General features: G+C 46.3%; 1 protein-coding gene across 1 annotated transcript in view; it reads left to right on the forward strand.

Moving 5' to 3' along the window:
- The window catches only part of LOC140065862 (phospholipase A2 inhibitor and Ly6/PLAUR domain-containing protein-like), a 67293-nt gene that overhangs the window by 10719 nt on the left and 41040 nt on the right, over positions 1-15534 (forward strand). The window contains exon 4 of the mRNA XM_072113421.1: positions 3480-3613. Within this exon, the coding sequence (XP_071969522.1) occupies positions 3480-3613 (134 nt within the window). The remainder of the gene's footprint in view (positions 1-3479; positions 3614-15534) is intronic.

A 15534-nucleotide genomic window follows, 5' to 3' on the forward strand; every position in this document is an offset into this window, starting at 1 on the left:
GTGGCGCATCGGCGCCGGCATGCGCGACGGAAATCGGGGGCGGGGCCAAACAAAAAACGACGTATTCGGAAAAACCGCCGCATTTAAAAACGGGAAATGTGTCGCTTGGGACGCACTTACCTTCACTTGGTCCGGCTCGGTGAATTTCAAGGCATTCGGATGCTTTTCAGCGCAGCAGCACCACCTGGTGGACGGCGGAGGAACTACCTTAATAAATCCCGGCCGGACCCGAATCCAGCACAGAGAATGCGCCGCTGGATCGCGAATGGGCCGGGTAAGTAAATCTGCCCCAATGTGTATCACTAAGGAAAAAACACTAAGATACATCCAACCAGCAGAGAAGCCAAGTCCCAAAAATAGACGGACAAAGCCGGACTTATGATACATGTGCCCCTATGAGCAGTGGCGTAACTTGACGCTGATGGGCCCCAGTGCAAAGACTGTACCATTCCCCGATTATAATGTATGGTTCATAGTAATAGTCTTCTCATATGGGAAAGTGACACCATAAGGGCCCCCTAAACCTCTTGGCCCCGGTTGCAACCGCACCCTCTGCACCCCCTCAAGTTACGCCCCTGCCCATGAGTACTATTTTCAAACAGAATTGTTTTTCTCTTTCTCTTTTACTTTCAATTTCAGCTAGGAAAGTAATGATGCTGACGGGGTAAAGAACTTTTGTTACAAATAGTGCTTAAAGGAAATATCCCATGGTGAATCTACTTTCTCAGCGATTACCCATAGTCCGGGAAGCAGCTGCATCCCGTTTTGGACTAATCCAGCGATGCAGCTGCTGCAGAAATAAAGTTTTAATTTGGCAATATGCAAATTCTTTTCCATGGCTACTGGGGGCGTAGAGTAGCCTGAGACAGCTCCGGGGGTGAAGGCTACTCCACGTCACACCTGCCTCCCCTATCCTGCCCCACCAGATCTTTGTTTCGCACTAATTGCGCCTCTCCTGAGCTGTGCGCAAGTGCAGTAGCTCCTTTTCCTATGCTGGAGATGCTTCTCTCTACCCTGAGCTCTACTCTTGCGCAGTAGCTTAGGAACTTTGCCCGGCAGCGAGCCAGAATCATAGGTCACCGGCATTAGGGTGATGGCACACGCGGCGTTTTGAACCCGTTTTTGGTCCGTTTTTGAGCAGTCCTTTAACAAATGCATGCGTTTTTTGAAAACTCATCCGTTTTTGACAGGTTTTACCAATTATCTTAATTAAAACGGGTCAAAAACGGATGCGTTTGTTAACGGACTGTTCAAAAACAGCCCAAAAACAGGTTCAAAACGCCACATGTGCCATTACCCTCATGGAACTCTGCACAAGCGCAGACCTCAGGGTAGAGAGTCACGTATCAAGCACAGGAAAAGGAGCTACTGCGTTTATCTGGAACCTTAAAGGAATACTCCATAGTCTATCTTTTCATTGAGGCCCACAAGTCCTGGGTTTGAAGGATCCATCTACCTTCTGTTTGGAGTAGCAGTCTTTGTCTATCTCCTCCTCTTTTTGGGACCGGGACAACCTCTATCCCGCAAATCTCAATTTGTGGTAACACATCACATGACCGCTTAGGGAGGAGCATACGGAGACCCGCTTCCGGATAATCTCCTCTTGTTCGCGGTGTAGTGCCGCTGTGCCGCGTTACTGTGGTAACACGTCACATGACCGCTTAGGGAGGAACTTACGGAGACCCGCTCACATGACCTACCCCACGTGGGTACTAAGGAAGGGGGCAGAACTGCAGCCTGACTCATTGGTCGTGCTGCGTCATTTCCGTGTGGCCCCATTAGTGAGAGGAAGCGGTCAGCGTGCGAGCAGGTGGAGCGCCGGGACGCCGGGTAAGTAGGCCTATAGGATTGCGTCTATGTCAGTACATAGCTTTATTAGGCGATTGTGCTCTGACTGCTAGAAGTGTGGACCTATCGCATAAATTGTGATGGGTAGAGTCAAGGTATCTGAGGCATATCAGGGATCCGTGTATTTTAATTACCACATATAGAGGCCGGAAGAAGCACTGATCGGCGCGAAACGGTTGTTGCCTCCTAGGCTACATTCACACTTCCGTATGGGTAGCGTATATACGGCCGACGTATATACGGCCGATATACGTCCTCCATAGACGGCAATGGGCGCATGGCACCCAACGGGAGCACCGTAACCCGTTGAAAGATAGAACATGTCCTATCTTTCTCCGTAGTACGGCGTCGTTCACCATACATCCCTATAGAGAGGGGCGGGGTTGAGCTGTGCTCACCTCCTCCTCCTCTTCCCGTGCGGTGCCGTTGCCCGCTGTGCTACGGTACGGCAGGCAACAGCTGTCTGAATGTAGCCTTACAGGCATTCTGCTTGCACCTCCCTCCCCCGCGTGCATGCTCTGTGAGTATGTTTATGTCTTTTTTTGAATAAAGAAGGAACATTGAAAGAAACCGAAGATTGGTGAGTGTCGTCCATCTCTTTTCTCTATAACATCTAATCACCATTTCGACTATATGCTTGAGGACTGGAGCACCACAGAAATCAGAGTTTTTGTCTGGTGCCCACTCTGCTTTATTCACCTTTTTTTCTAAATCTGGAATAGTTTAAAGGACACCTGTCATCAGGTCTCTGCCACTAGTACTGTCACCTCTACCTGTTGGAGCAGCTCACAAGGATCCATCACAGCCTTTATCTAGTTATTTCATACATTAATCATTGTAAAATCATCTTTTCTTTATCATGTAAATGAGGCTTGTCACATGGTCAGAGGCAGTGATGTCACCCCTGTTACCCCTCCCCTCTCCTCCCCCTGCTCATGTCTGTGTGTAATGTATAGTAAAGCATTGCTAGTGTGTGTGCTGCATCTGCTGACATGCTGCATCCTCCTAATATACAGAGACACAGACATCAGCTACACATGAATCTGACATGTTCTGCTATAACATGGCTGCCTGGAGCTGTTGTATCTCTCCTATACACACACACACACACATGCACACACAGGCTGCAGGGGGCGCCAGCACCAGGAAGCACATCATTATACAGCCTCACATCATTATACAGGCTGTCAGTCATGCACTGGGGGTGTGGCTGTGCCTCCCACTCATGAATAGAGTGGACAGCTTGAATATGCTAATGCTTCATTGGACATTTCACAGGTCATTTGCATACAGCTTTAGGACCTCATTGCTTAGGTTTACAGGCATGTAGAGGGACAATGATGGGATAGAGGAAATGCTCTCTAATGGCAGTTTATGAAAATATATTTAGTTTAGGGGGGTTATTTTGCATGACGGGTTCTCTTTAAGTCTGTCTAACCTAACTTTATACCTCCTATTTATTGGAATAAATGTACCAAATGTTATGCTATAAGTCACACCTTTTTATTTTTTTGTTGTAAACAAGTCTAAAAAACGACATAAAACCCTGCGGCACAAGACATTTTTGAGAGCACCTTTATAATCTATAGGCATTTTAACCTCTTATGTTTATCACTGTCTTGTCATTATAGTGATATCCAGCAACAATCAGCCCAATGGTCTGGAATGTCCATCATGTTCATCTGTGAACTCCATCTATTGTGATTCTACGGAAACTATAAAGTGCACAGGAAATCTAAATAAGTGCATTTTCAAGACGGAAGATTCAGGTAACTCTTAGCATTTATGCTACTTCCTATTATACAAACCTAGTACCAGCGCAATGAAGTGCTAAACTGCTTGTCAGTAGTTCTGATTAGAGCCATTAAATTTAGGTTCGGGCGAATTATGTAATCCATATTACTGTGGCTTTTGCTTACGCTGCCATTTTAGGGAAGTGCCTGTGGCCAATGAGATTGCAAGAGTTAATGGCATGATGGGGCCGGGGGGTGCTCAATATTAGATGTGAGCTTCCAGTTACCTTACTGTTTTAAATGGGTTATCCGGGTTTTAAAAATTTCTTATGGCCGGGCTGGGGAGGGCTAGTTAAACATAATAAACATGTACTTACCTCGTGCGGCGCCGCTGATGTCCCTTCGATCTGTGCCCCTGTTTGTTTACAGGGGAACGGTAGCCGCGCACAGGGAGCTTCCGGTCCGCGATGTGGCCGGCTCCTCCCATCCGTCCCTATCTCTCAGCGTTGTAAGCGGTAGATGATGCCGGATGGTGCGCACTTGTAATGAAACCGGCACACAGAGAAGACCGGCCGCGGCGCGGGACATCGGCAGCCCCGGATGAGGTAAGTACATGTTTATTGTGTTTAAATAGCCCTCCCCAACCCGGCCATAAGAATTTTTTTAAACCCGGATAACCCCTTTAACTATTGCCCACTCCTAAGGGCTTTATCGCAGGATCCTCCCTAGTTTACCCCATTTTGCTCATTCACAGACATCTAAACTTCAAAGCAAAGGGGATAAACAGACTCTCAATACCCTTGCAAGAAACAGATACAGTAGAAAGGGACCTCTATTACTCAGCCACCATCCTGAGAGGGAAATGTATATTGGCTTTCAACACAAAAGAGGTTGTACACTGGCTCTTTGAGACACTGGGGCTAATTTACTAAGGGCCCCGTGGACCGCACTTTCGTCGGACATCCCAACGATTTCCCTTTTGCGCCGCTGGGACAGGGATTTAAAAGGCGTTTTTGGCGCACACGATCAGATTTTGGTGCAATCGTGCCAACTTTCATGCGACACAAATCGAGGGGCGGGCTGCATCATCCATACAGTTACACACACAGCTCTGCATCATCCATGCATTTACACACACAGCTCTGCATCATCCATGCATTTACACACACAGCTCTGCTCCATCCATACATTTACACACACAGCACTGCTCCATCCATACATTTACACACTCTGCTCTGCATCATCCATGCATTTACATACACAGCTCTGCATCATCCATACAGTTACAAACACAGCTCTGCATCATCCATACATTTATACACACAGCCTGCATCATCCATGCATTTACATACACAGCTCTGCATCATCCATACAGTTACATACACAGCTCTGCATCATCCATACAGTTACACACACAGCCTGCATCATCCATACAGTTACACACACAGTCCTGCATCATCCATACAGTTACACACACAGTCCTGCATCATCCATACAGTTACACACACAGTCCTGCATCATCCATACAGTTACACACACAGTCCTGCATCATCCATACAGTTACACACACAGTTCTGCATCATCCATACAGTTATACACACAGTTCTGCATCATCCATACAGTTATACACACAGTTCTGCATCATCCATACAGTTATACACACAGTTCTGCATCATCCATACAGTTATACACACAGTTCTGCATCATCCATACAGTTATACACACAGTTCTGCATCATCCATACAGTTATACACACAGTTCTGCATCATCCATACAGTTATACACACAGTTCTGCATCATCCATACAGTTACACACACAGTTCTGCATCATCCATACAGTTACACACACAGTCGTGCATCATCCATACAGTTATACACACAGTTCTGCATCATCCATACAGTTATACACACAGCTCTGCATCATCCATACAGTTATACACACAGTTCTGCATCATCCATACAGTTACACACACAGTTCTGCATCATCCATACAGTTATACACACAGTCCTGCATCATCCATACAGTTATACACACAGTTCTGCATCATCCATACAGTTATACACACAGCTCTGCATCATCCATACAGTTACACACACAGCCTGCATCATCCATACAGTTACACACACAGTCCTGCATCATCCATACAGTTATACACACAGTTCTGCATAATCCATACAGTTACACACACAGTTCTGCATCATCCATACAGTTACACACACAGTTCTGCTTCATCCCTTCACATATTTCCCTCTTCCCCTTCTTCTTACCCATGTCCCCATTCTCAGCAGTATGTGGTGATGTAAGGAGCATGTGATCAGCAGGGCCGGCTCCAGGATTCAGTGGGCCCCTGGGCGACAGAGCCTCAGTGGGCCCCTTAGCAGTAAACTCATGTGGCGGCATTGAAAAAATATAGAATTAAATTAATTAACCTCTTAGCGCTTTACACGTACATGTACACATTGTAACGAATCCTATGTGAAAATGCCATAGACTGCAATATAGTAGTATTGCAGTATATGGCAGGAGCGATCAGGCCATCCAGGGTTAAATTACCCTAGAGGGTCTAAAAAAACTAAATTCAATAAGATTCATCCCTCTTTCCCTACAACTGATATACAATTAAATAAACAGTAAAAAGTACATTAACAGGCATCACAGCTTCTCACCATTTTACACCATTTTACATCACATAAATTTATTTTATAAAAAGTAATCAAAAAGTTGCGGTCCTCAAAATGGTAGCAATGAAAACGTCAGCTCATCTCACAAAAAATTATACCACACACAGCTCCTACACCATAGTATGAAAAAGTTTTCATTTTTCGAAAATGTATTAAAATGCAACAAAACCTATATGGAAAAAACAGCCCACAATAACGTCAAACAAATGTGTTTTTTCGCCAATCTCCCCACATTTGGAATGTTTTCCAGCTTCCCAGTACACGGCAGGAATAATAAACAGCGTCACTGAGAAGTAAAGTTTGTTATGCAGAATAAAGCTCTCACACGGCTCTGTACACGGGGAAATGAAAACCTTAAAGATTTTAGAAGGTGTGAAGCGAAAAATGAATGTAAAAACACCTCATCCTTAATGGGTTAATATACAGCCCCTCAATGTAATATACAGCCCCTCAGATTAATATACAGCCCCTCAATTTAATATACAGCCCCTCAATGTAATATACAGCCCCTCAATGTAATATACAGCTCCTTTTACCTGTTACAGCCAGGCTCTATTAGTTAGGCACCATATAGTGGGCAGTAGAAAAATAATAAACTTTATCTCACCTCGTGCATGTCCAGGGCTCTATCCCGTGCTCCTCTTCTCTTCTCCTCTTCACCTCTTCAGGGGACGCGATCCTCAGGGCAGCGTCTTCTGTGCGGCAGCAGGGACGCTGGCGGCGTGAGGTCATGACGTCGCCGGCCAGCGTCCATGCACAGAGACGCTCTGTCTGTCACTTGATGTGTCCTCCGAGGGTCCCGCTTGCGGCGCCACCTCCGCCACCCGCGCCAGCACTCCGGCTCTCAATTACATTGGCGGCACAAGGAAGCCGATGTAATTGAGTTATGTGATCGGGCCAGCGTGTGCCGTGGGCCCCTCTGGAAGCTCTGGGGCCCCGACACTTGCCCGGGTAAGCCGGGTGCTGGCGCCAGCCATGGTGATCAGTCACATGATTCTGACATCACCACAGGTCCAGTAGACCCGAGAGAGGGGACAGCAGTGCAGGGCTCTTCTCTCTGGGAGATCGGGTGCAGCTCTACATCAGGGCATCACCCGATCTCCATTACAACGGTCAGGAGTGTCTGGCAGTCCTGGATCCTCCTGATCTTCGGTCTATAAGACGCAGGCACTTTTTAGAAAGATGTTTTCTTGCTAAAAAGTGTGTTTTATAGTCCGAAAAATGACGGTATGTAATCTGTTACAGTACAGATCAATATTCAGATAAAAGGAAATAAGAAGAGAACTAGTGGTCAGAGAAGGTATTACACTCAGAAGATTTATTTAATATATTTATTTTATAATATATAAATGTTATTACATTTAAAAGAGTCATCCGAGTCTGGAAACATTGACATGTGAACATTTATGGCACAATTGCTTGGAGTTGAAGACATCCCGCAATGGTAAAAGCCAGAAATTGTACGATGGAGGGTTTCTAGCTCCAGTGTTTTCTCACCTTTTACACACTGAATATAGAAACCTTCTGTATTGTACCCATAGTTCTGTTTAACTGTAAAAATAATTTTTTTTACTAATGTGATGGAAAGACAACAACCAAATACACCGTTATGTGCTCCAATGGCTCCATCTCTGTCCACCAGGTCATCCTGACTCCGGCTCTCATGTGTCTTCTACTGCTGAGATGGCTCTGCTGAAGCCTATGAAGATTCAGATTCCTCTGGAGTACTTTTCATTAGCTATTAAATATGTATCCAAATCTTAAATTAGCGAAGATCCTAAAATTCCATCTTTTAAAATTAAACTATTAATTTTAAATGTGTTTCATTGTTTGGTTTTATTTTTTTCCTGGGATCAGCTACATATCATTACGATACTACAATCATCGATATTAAATGAGTCCCCCCCCCCCCCAGTTACTTAGAATATCACTCACATATTCTATATCATACTTATCAACAGGGCCGGATCATAAGGGGGCTCCCGGGGTGCAAGCCCCAGGGCCCCCACCACTTTACCCCCCCTCCCCCCCCCAAGGGGCCCCCAACCAAATGCAGGTGATTCGGGTGGTCGCATGACCGCCCGATTCGCCAACAGTTTATTTGGCTCCGGGCTCCCCAGGCGGCAGGCCGAATCCCCCCGGTGTCCTTAGTTTAGTCTATGGCAGAGTGAGAGAACAATAAGTTCCCTGTTTTTCCATAGACGATCGGGTTTAAACAAAGATGCTGGCGTCCTGCTGCAGGTGGCGCATAGTGTGATTGCTGGGGGAGCTGTATATGAGCCAGTGGCTCATTGTAATAAATGAGCTGCAAAAATGAAATATATTGCAACACAGTAGTATTGCAGTATATGGTAGGAGCGATCTGACCATCTAGGGTTAATGTACCCTAGATGGTCTAAAAAATAATGGAGAAAAAAAAGAAAAAGTTTAAAATATAAAAAAAATTAATAAAATATTAAAAATTCAAATCACCCCCCTTTCCCTAGAACTGATATAAAACATAATAAACAGTAAAAATCACAAACATATTAGGTATCGTCGCGTCCCAAAATGCCCGATCTATCAAAATATAAAAACGGTTACGGCCGTCGGTGACCTCCGAGGCGGGAAATGGCGCCCAAATGTCCGAAATGCGACTTTTACACCTTTTTACATCACATAAAAAATGAAATAAAAAATGATCAAAATGTTGCACAGACTTCAAAATGGTAGCAATGAAAACGTCGGCTCATTTCACAAAAAAAATGACACCTCACACATCTCCGTGCGCCAAAGTATGAAAAAGCTATTAGCGTCAGAAGATGGCAAATTTTTTTTTTCTTTTTTGTAAACATTCGTTTAATTTTTGAAAATGTATTAAAACACAATAAAACCTGTATAAATTTGGTATCACCGCGATCGCACCGAACCAAAGAATAAAGCTGAGGTATTATTTTGAGTGCACAGTCAAAGTCGAAAAAACTGAGCCCACAAGAATGTGACGCTTTTTAAAATTTTTTTCCACATTTGGAATTTTTTTTTCAGCTTCGCAGTACACGGCATGTTAAAATAAATAACATTACGGGACAGTAAAATTTGTTACGCACAAAATAAGCCCTCACACAGGTCTGTACATGTAAAAATGAAAAAGTTATGGATTTTTGAAGGTGGAGAGAGAGAAATGAGCGTCCTTAAGGGGTTAATAAGAGCTACTTTGTTGCAGCATTGTTAGTAAACACTTGTGTCTATTAATGATGGTCTATTTAATTCAATCACCTTATACCACCACTGTCTCTCTTTTTGCACCAATACACACTCATCCACCACAGCCACTCAAAATTCTATACACCACTCTTGTCCACACATTCACACATTAATTCTGCCACTAGAAAATTGTGTTACAGTGACATTGAGACATGTAGCTCAGAGTAAAGGAACGCTAGAAGGTGTTAAAACTATTTTTGTTTTAACATATTTGAAAAGAAAGCCCTCTCCAGTGTCTTTTATCATACAGTGATAGATCATGTTATTTGGCTGAGGCTCCTTGGCCCACCTAGGAGATTCCCTGACTTCATTTTGCCACCTCCCCCACCTCCACCACCTTGGCTACCAGTGCCACTACAACCAACACCACTGCACACATTGCAGGTCATTAACTAAGGGCCCGATTCGCGTTTTCCCGACGTGTTACCCGAATATTTCCGATTTGCGCCGATTTTCCCTGTATTGCCCCGGGATTTTGGCGCTCGCGATCGGATTGTGCGCATTGGCGCCGGCATGCAGGCGACAGAAATCGGGGGCGTGGTCGAACGAAAACCCAACGGATTCGGAAAAACCGCCGCATTAAAAAAAAAAAAAGTGTTGCGGGACTCGCGCTTACCTTCACTAGGAATAGGATGGTGTACTTCAGTGCATTCCAGGGAACTTCAGCGCAGCAGCGCCACCTGGTGGACATCGGAGGAACTACCTTAGTGAATCCCGGCCGGACCCGAATCCTCCGCAGAGAACGCGCCGCTGGATCGCGAATGGACCGGGTAAGTAAATCTGCCCCATTGTCCCTCACCTCCAAGTCCCCAAGAACGATCACTTCTGGGCAATCCACATTCTGAATGATTTCCAAAAACGTCAATGGGGAGGTCTTGTTCAATATCAGTGGGTGTGTACTTTGGGGATTGGTGACCTAGGAGCAAAAAAGAAGACTCACCAATAGTAGAGGGTTTTTATGACACGTAGGATTTGTTTGGTCTGGGGCTGATAAGAGTAGGAGCAGGACTCTTGTCTCCATGGTAAGATTTCAAAACTAAAAGAATACCCATCATCCTGCTGTGTTCTCCTCTACTGTAAAAATTGTTGTGCCTTTTAGTATTACTATTATTACCGGCGCCTACCTGTAACCGGCCATGTTCTTATTTTTGAATAACAAGGCCGGGGGGGAATTTCTTTTGTAAGTATGACCCTTCTACTTTCAAGCCGCCGTATGAATAAAACAAGCTGAACCTTCGCAATAAGTGTTTTTGGGCCTGTAAATGGCAGCCATTTCCTTTTAACTATGTGTCACCGGTAAAAGGAAAACTAGAAGAACTACTTACTGGCAGCTGCAGCATTGCAAAGAACTGTAAGTCATTGTTTGGCTTGGCAGTCATTTCCTTCTGGTCACTGTAGAGAATTAACAGAACATTGGAAATCTTCACTATCCAACGAGGCGGCTCCAACTGTCCCTAATAAAATGCCCTACCTGGCACCCACACCACCCAACCCCTCTCCTTGCTTTCCCCGTCGCTTATCTGGAGCAATACTGAAGCGCAGGCTGCAGATGAATGAGAAATGGATAAGTCTCAAAAAATGGTTGACCAAGTGACTAGCAGCTCACAGAAAGGCGATCACTAACTATAATCCAAACTGATTGGTTCTTAGAGGCTCCATGTCAGCCTATGAGCCAATCCCAGCTCCTGCCTTGTCATGTGATAGGGGGTGTGCCTCACTCATGCTGATTTTATCTTTTTGTTATTTTTAATTTTCATTGTTTTTCAATAAAAAAAAAGAAAATAAACATGTAACAAACAAAGGTTACGAGAAAAAATGCAACACATGCAGAGTCATTAAACAATAAAGGACATGGAACCATGCAGGTCAGTGATACCACCAAGGCAATAGAAGAACATTATAACTAGAGATGAGCGAGCACTAAAATGCTCGGGTACTCGTTATTCGAGACAAACTTTTCCCGATGCTCGAGTGCTCGTCTCGAATAACGAACCCCATTGAAGTCAATGGGAGACTCGAGCATTTTTCAAGGGGACCAAGGGTCTGCACAGGGAAGCTTGGCCAAACACCTGGGAACCTCAGAAAAGGATGGAAACACCACGGAAATGGACAGGAAACAGCAGGGGCAGCATGCATGGATGCCTCTGAGGCTGCTCAATCGCACCATTATGCCAAAATTATGGGCAACAGCATGGCCATGACAGAGTGACCGAATGAGGCTAGATAGCATCTAAAACATCCAATAATTGACCCTGACACTATAGGGGACGGCATGCAGAGGCAGCGGCAGCAGGCTAGAGAGTCTCATGGCGACATACCCTAAATGGACTCAGGTTTCACCAAAGGAGGTGAGCAAGAAGCGCTGAAATGATTTCCTATGTGAACAAAAGGTTGACGGTATATTTAGTCGATAACACAGCATGGTGGCGACATAGTGACCAAGTTCCATAACGTATCTGGTGAAACACCCGAAAAATGAGCCTGACACAGCTCTTTTGATAAAGGGACGACATGGGGAGGCAGCCATGGAGACGACTTCCATGATTAAGAGTGACTACTGGGGCATCCATATTGCTTCTATGATTGAAACTTCAGGTCTCCAGCATGGCGGCGACAGATGGGCCGATTTCCACTATGAATCTGGTGAAACACCTGAAAATTCTGCCTGACACAGCTCGTTTGATAAAGGGATGATGTGCTGCATATCCTCTCGCGCTACAGCGTCTGGGGTATAGACAGTTGAAAGTTGCACATGGAGACATTGGTGGACGCTGTGGAGGATCGTGGAGGCTAAATGGACAGGAAACAGCAGGGGCAGCATGCATGGATGCCTCTGAGGCTGCCTAATCTTGGGATGGAGCTGGCGGTCCGCTGCCAGGCGAGCTTTTGCCTGTCCAAGCCCCTGTCTCTCGGCTCCTCCCCACCCAAAATGGGCCTGGGGGCCAGAAGCGTTTACTCTGAAAAAATTATAATTTTCAAAGCAGGCCGGGTCGTTTGAATATTTCACCTAGGAATAATGGAATAGCATAATGGTTCTATTTTTAATTGTTTTTACGGAAATGGTTCCATGATTAAGAGCGACAGTATGGGGCATCCATATTGCGCTGCTATGATTGCAACTTCAGGTCTCCAGCATGGCGGCGACAGATGGGCCGCGTTCCACTATGTATCTGGTGAAACACCTGAAAATTCTGCCTGACACAGCTCGTTTGATAAGGGGACCATGTATGGAGGCAGTGAACTAGTAGTAGATTAAAGGTGCTGCAGTTAAAACTATGTTAGTTGGATCTTGGGATGGAGCTGGCGCTCCGCTGCCAGGCGAGCTTTCGCCAATCCAAGCCCCTGTCTCTAGGCTACTCCCCAAACAGCACTTCTAAGAACCTTTTGTATAAGATCAAGTGTAGTAGCGTTCTTATAAGTTTGGGATATGTCTTGAGCAACCGCTGAACTATGAGATTTAACACATGGGCCAGGCATGGCACATGTGTCAGTCTGCCGAGTTGCAGAGCCGCCACCAGGTTACGGCCGTTGTCACACACAACCATGCCTGGCTTCAGGTTCAGCGGTGCCAGCCACAGATCGGTCTGCGCCGTGATGCCCTGTAATAGCTCTTGGGCGGTGTGCCTTTTATCGCCTAGGCTCAGCAGTTTGAGCACCACCTGCTGTCGCTTAGCGATGGCACTGCTGCTGTGCCTAGAGCTACCGACTGATGGCGCCATGCCCACGGATGGTAATTCGGAGGATCTTGGGATGGAGCTGGCGCTCCGCTGCCAGGCGAGCTTTCGCCAATCCAAGCCCCTGTCTCTAGGCTACTCCCCAAACAGCACTTCTAAGAACCTTTTGTATAAGATCAAGTGTAGTAGCGTTCTTATAAGTTTGGGTTATGGCGGGTGAGGGGAATGTAAAGAGATGCGCAAGAAGCGCTGAAATAATATCGGTAAATGATAAAAGTTTGCCAGTATATTTTTTGGATTACACAGCAGGGTGGCGACAAAGTTAACAAGTTTGATGTGGAATCCATGAAAACAACCCAAAATTCTGCCTGACACAGTTCGTTTGATAAGGAGACAATGTATGGAGGCAGCTATATGGACGACTTTTGGAGGAAGCTATGGCGATGACGTGGGGAGGTAGCAATGGAGACAACGTGTGGAGCCAGCTAAAAAGACGACATGTGGAGGCTGCTATGGAGACAATTTAATTTGGATAGTGCCTGTATGTGGCACTCCCAAAAATTGCTTAAAACAGAGGACCGGGTAGGTGGCCCTCCAGAAAAATGAAATACATATAGTACTATAGCTAGAGCCAGTTGGCCCTGGCAAAAAATAGCCAGTTTCCTATGCTTTAGTGTACAAAGAGGAGGAGAAGGAGGACAATGAGGAGGAGGAGTGCATACATTATTCAGGTTGAGCTTCTTTCACCTGGTGGAGAATGAAAATCCAGAGAAATCCAGGCTTTATTCATCTTGATAAGCGTCAGCCTGTCAGCGCTGTCAGTCGTCAGGCGTGTACGCTTATCGGTGATGATGCCACCAGCTGCACTGAAAACCCGCTCGGACAACACGCTAGCGGCAGGGCAGGCAAGAACCTCCAAGGTGTACAGCGCCAGTTCGTGCCACATGTCCAGCTTTGAAACCCAGTAGTTGTAGGGAGCTGTGTGATCATTTAGGACGATGGTATGGTCAGCTACGTACTCCCTCACCATCTTTCTGTAAAGATCAGCCCTACTCTGCCGAGACTGGGGACAGGTGACAGTGTCTTGCTGGGGTGACATAAAACTGGCAAAGGCCTTGTAAAGCGTACCCCTGCCAGTGCTGGAAAAGCTGCCTGCTCGCCTACTTTCCCTCGCTACTTGTCCCGCAGAAGTACGCCCTCTGCCGCTAGCGCTGTCAGAAGGGAAATACTGTTTCAGCTTGTGCACTAGGGCCTGCTGGTATTCATGCATTCTCACACTCCTTTCCTCTCCAGGGATGAGAGTGGAAAGATTTTGCTTGTACCGTGGGTCCAGGAGAGTGAATACCCAGTAATCGGTGCTGGAATAAATTCTTTGAACGCGAGGGTCACGGGATAGGCAGCCTAGCATGAAATCTGCCATATGCGCCAGAGTCCCAACGCGCAAGAATTCACTCCCCTCACTGGCCTGACGGCCTCCTCCTCCAACTCCTCCAACTCCTCTTCTTCTGCCCATACACGCTGAACAGTGAAGGACTGAACAATGGTCCCCTCTTCTGTCTCGCCAACATTCTCCTCCTCTTCCTCCTCATCCTCCTCCACCTCCTCCGATATGCGCTGAGAAACAGACCTAAGGGTGCTTTGGCTATCAACAAGGGAATCTTCTTCCCCCCTCTCTTGTGACGAGCGCAAAGCTTCCGACTTCATGCTGACCAGAGAGTTTTTCAACAGGCCAAGCAGCGGGATGGTGAGGCTGATGATGGCGGCATTGCCACTGACCATCTGTGTTGACTCCTCAAAGTTACTCAGCACCTGACAGATATCAGACATCCATGTCCATTCCTCATTGTAGACTTGAGGAAGCTGACTGACCTGACTACCAGTTCTGGTGGAAGTTGACATCTGGCAGTCTACAATCGCTCTGCGCTGCTGGTAAACTCTGGATAACATGGTTAATGTTGAATTCCACCTCGTGGGCACGTAGGTGAGCGGGCAGTTGGAGGCGGCGCTGCACTGCCCTGAGAGTGGCAGCATCTGTGCTGGACTTCCTGAAATGCGCACAGATGCGGCGCACCTTTGTGAGCAAATCAGACAGATTGGGGTATGTCTTGAGGAAACGCTGAACTATGAGATTTAACACATGGGCCAGGCATGGCACATGTGTCAGTCTGCCGAGTTGCAGAGCCGCCACCAGGTTACGGCCGTTGTCACACACAACCATGCCTGGCTTCAGGTTCAGCGGTGCCAGCCACAGATCAGTCTGCGCCGTGATGCCCTGTAATAGCTCTTGGGCGGTGTGCCTTTTATCGCCTAGGCTCAGCAGTTTGAGCACCGCCTGCTGTCGCTTAGCGACGGCA

Source organism: Engystomops pustulosus, chromosome 6, assembly GCF_040894005.1.
Source record: "Engystomops pustulosus chromosome 6, aEngPut4.maternal, whole genome shotgun sequence".
NCBI lineage: Eukaryota > Metazoa > Chordata > Amphibia > Anura > Leptodactylidae > Engystomops > Engystomops pustulosus.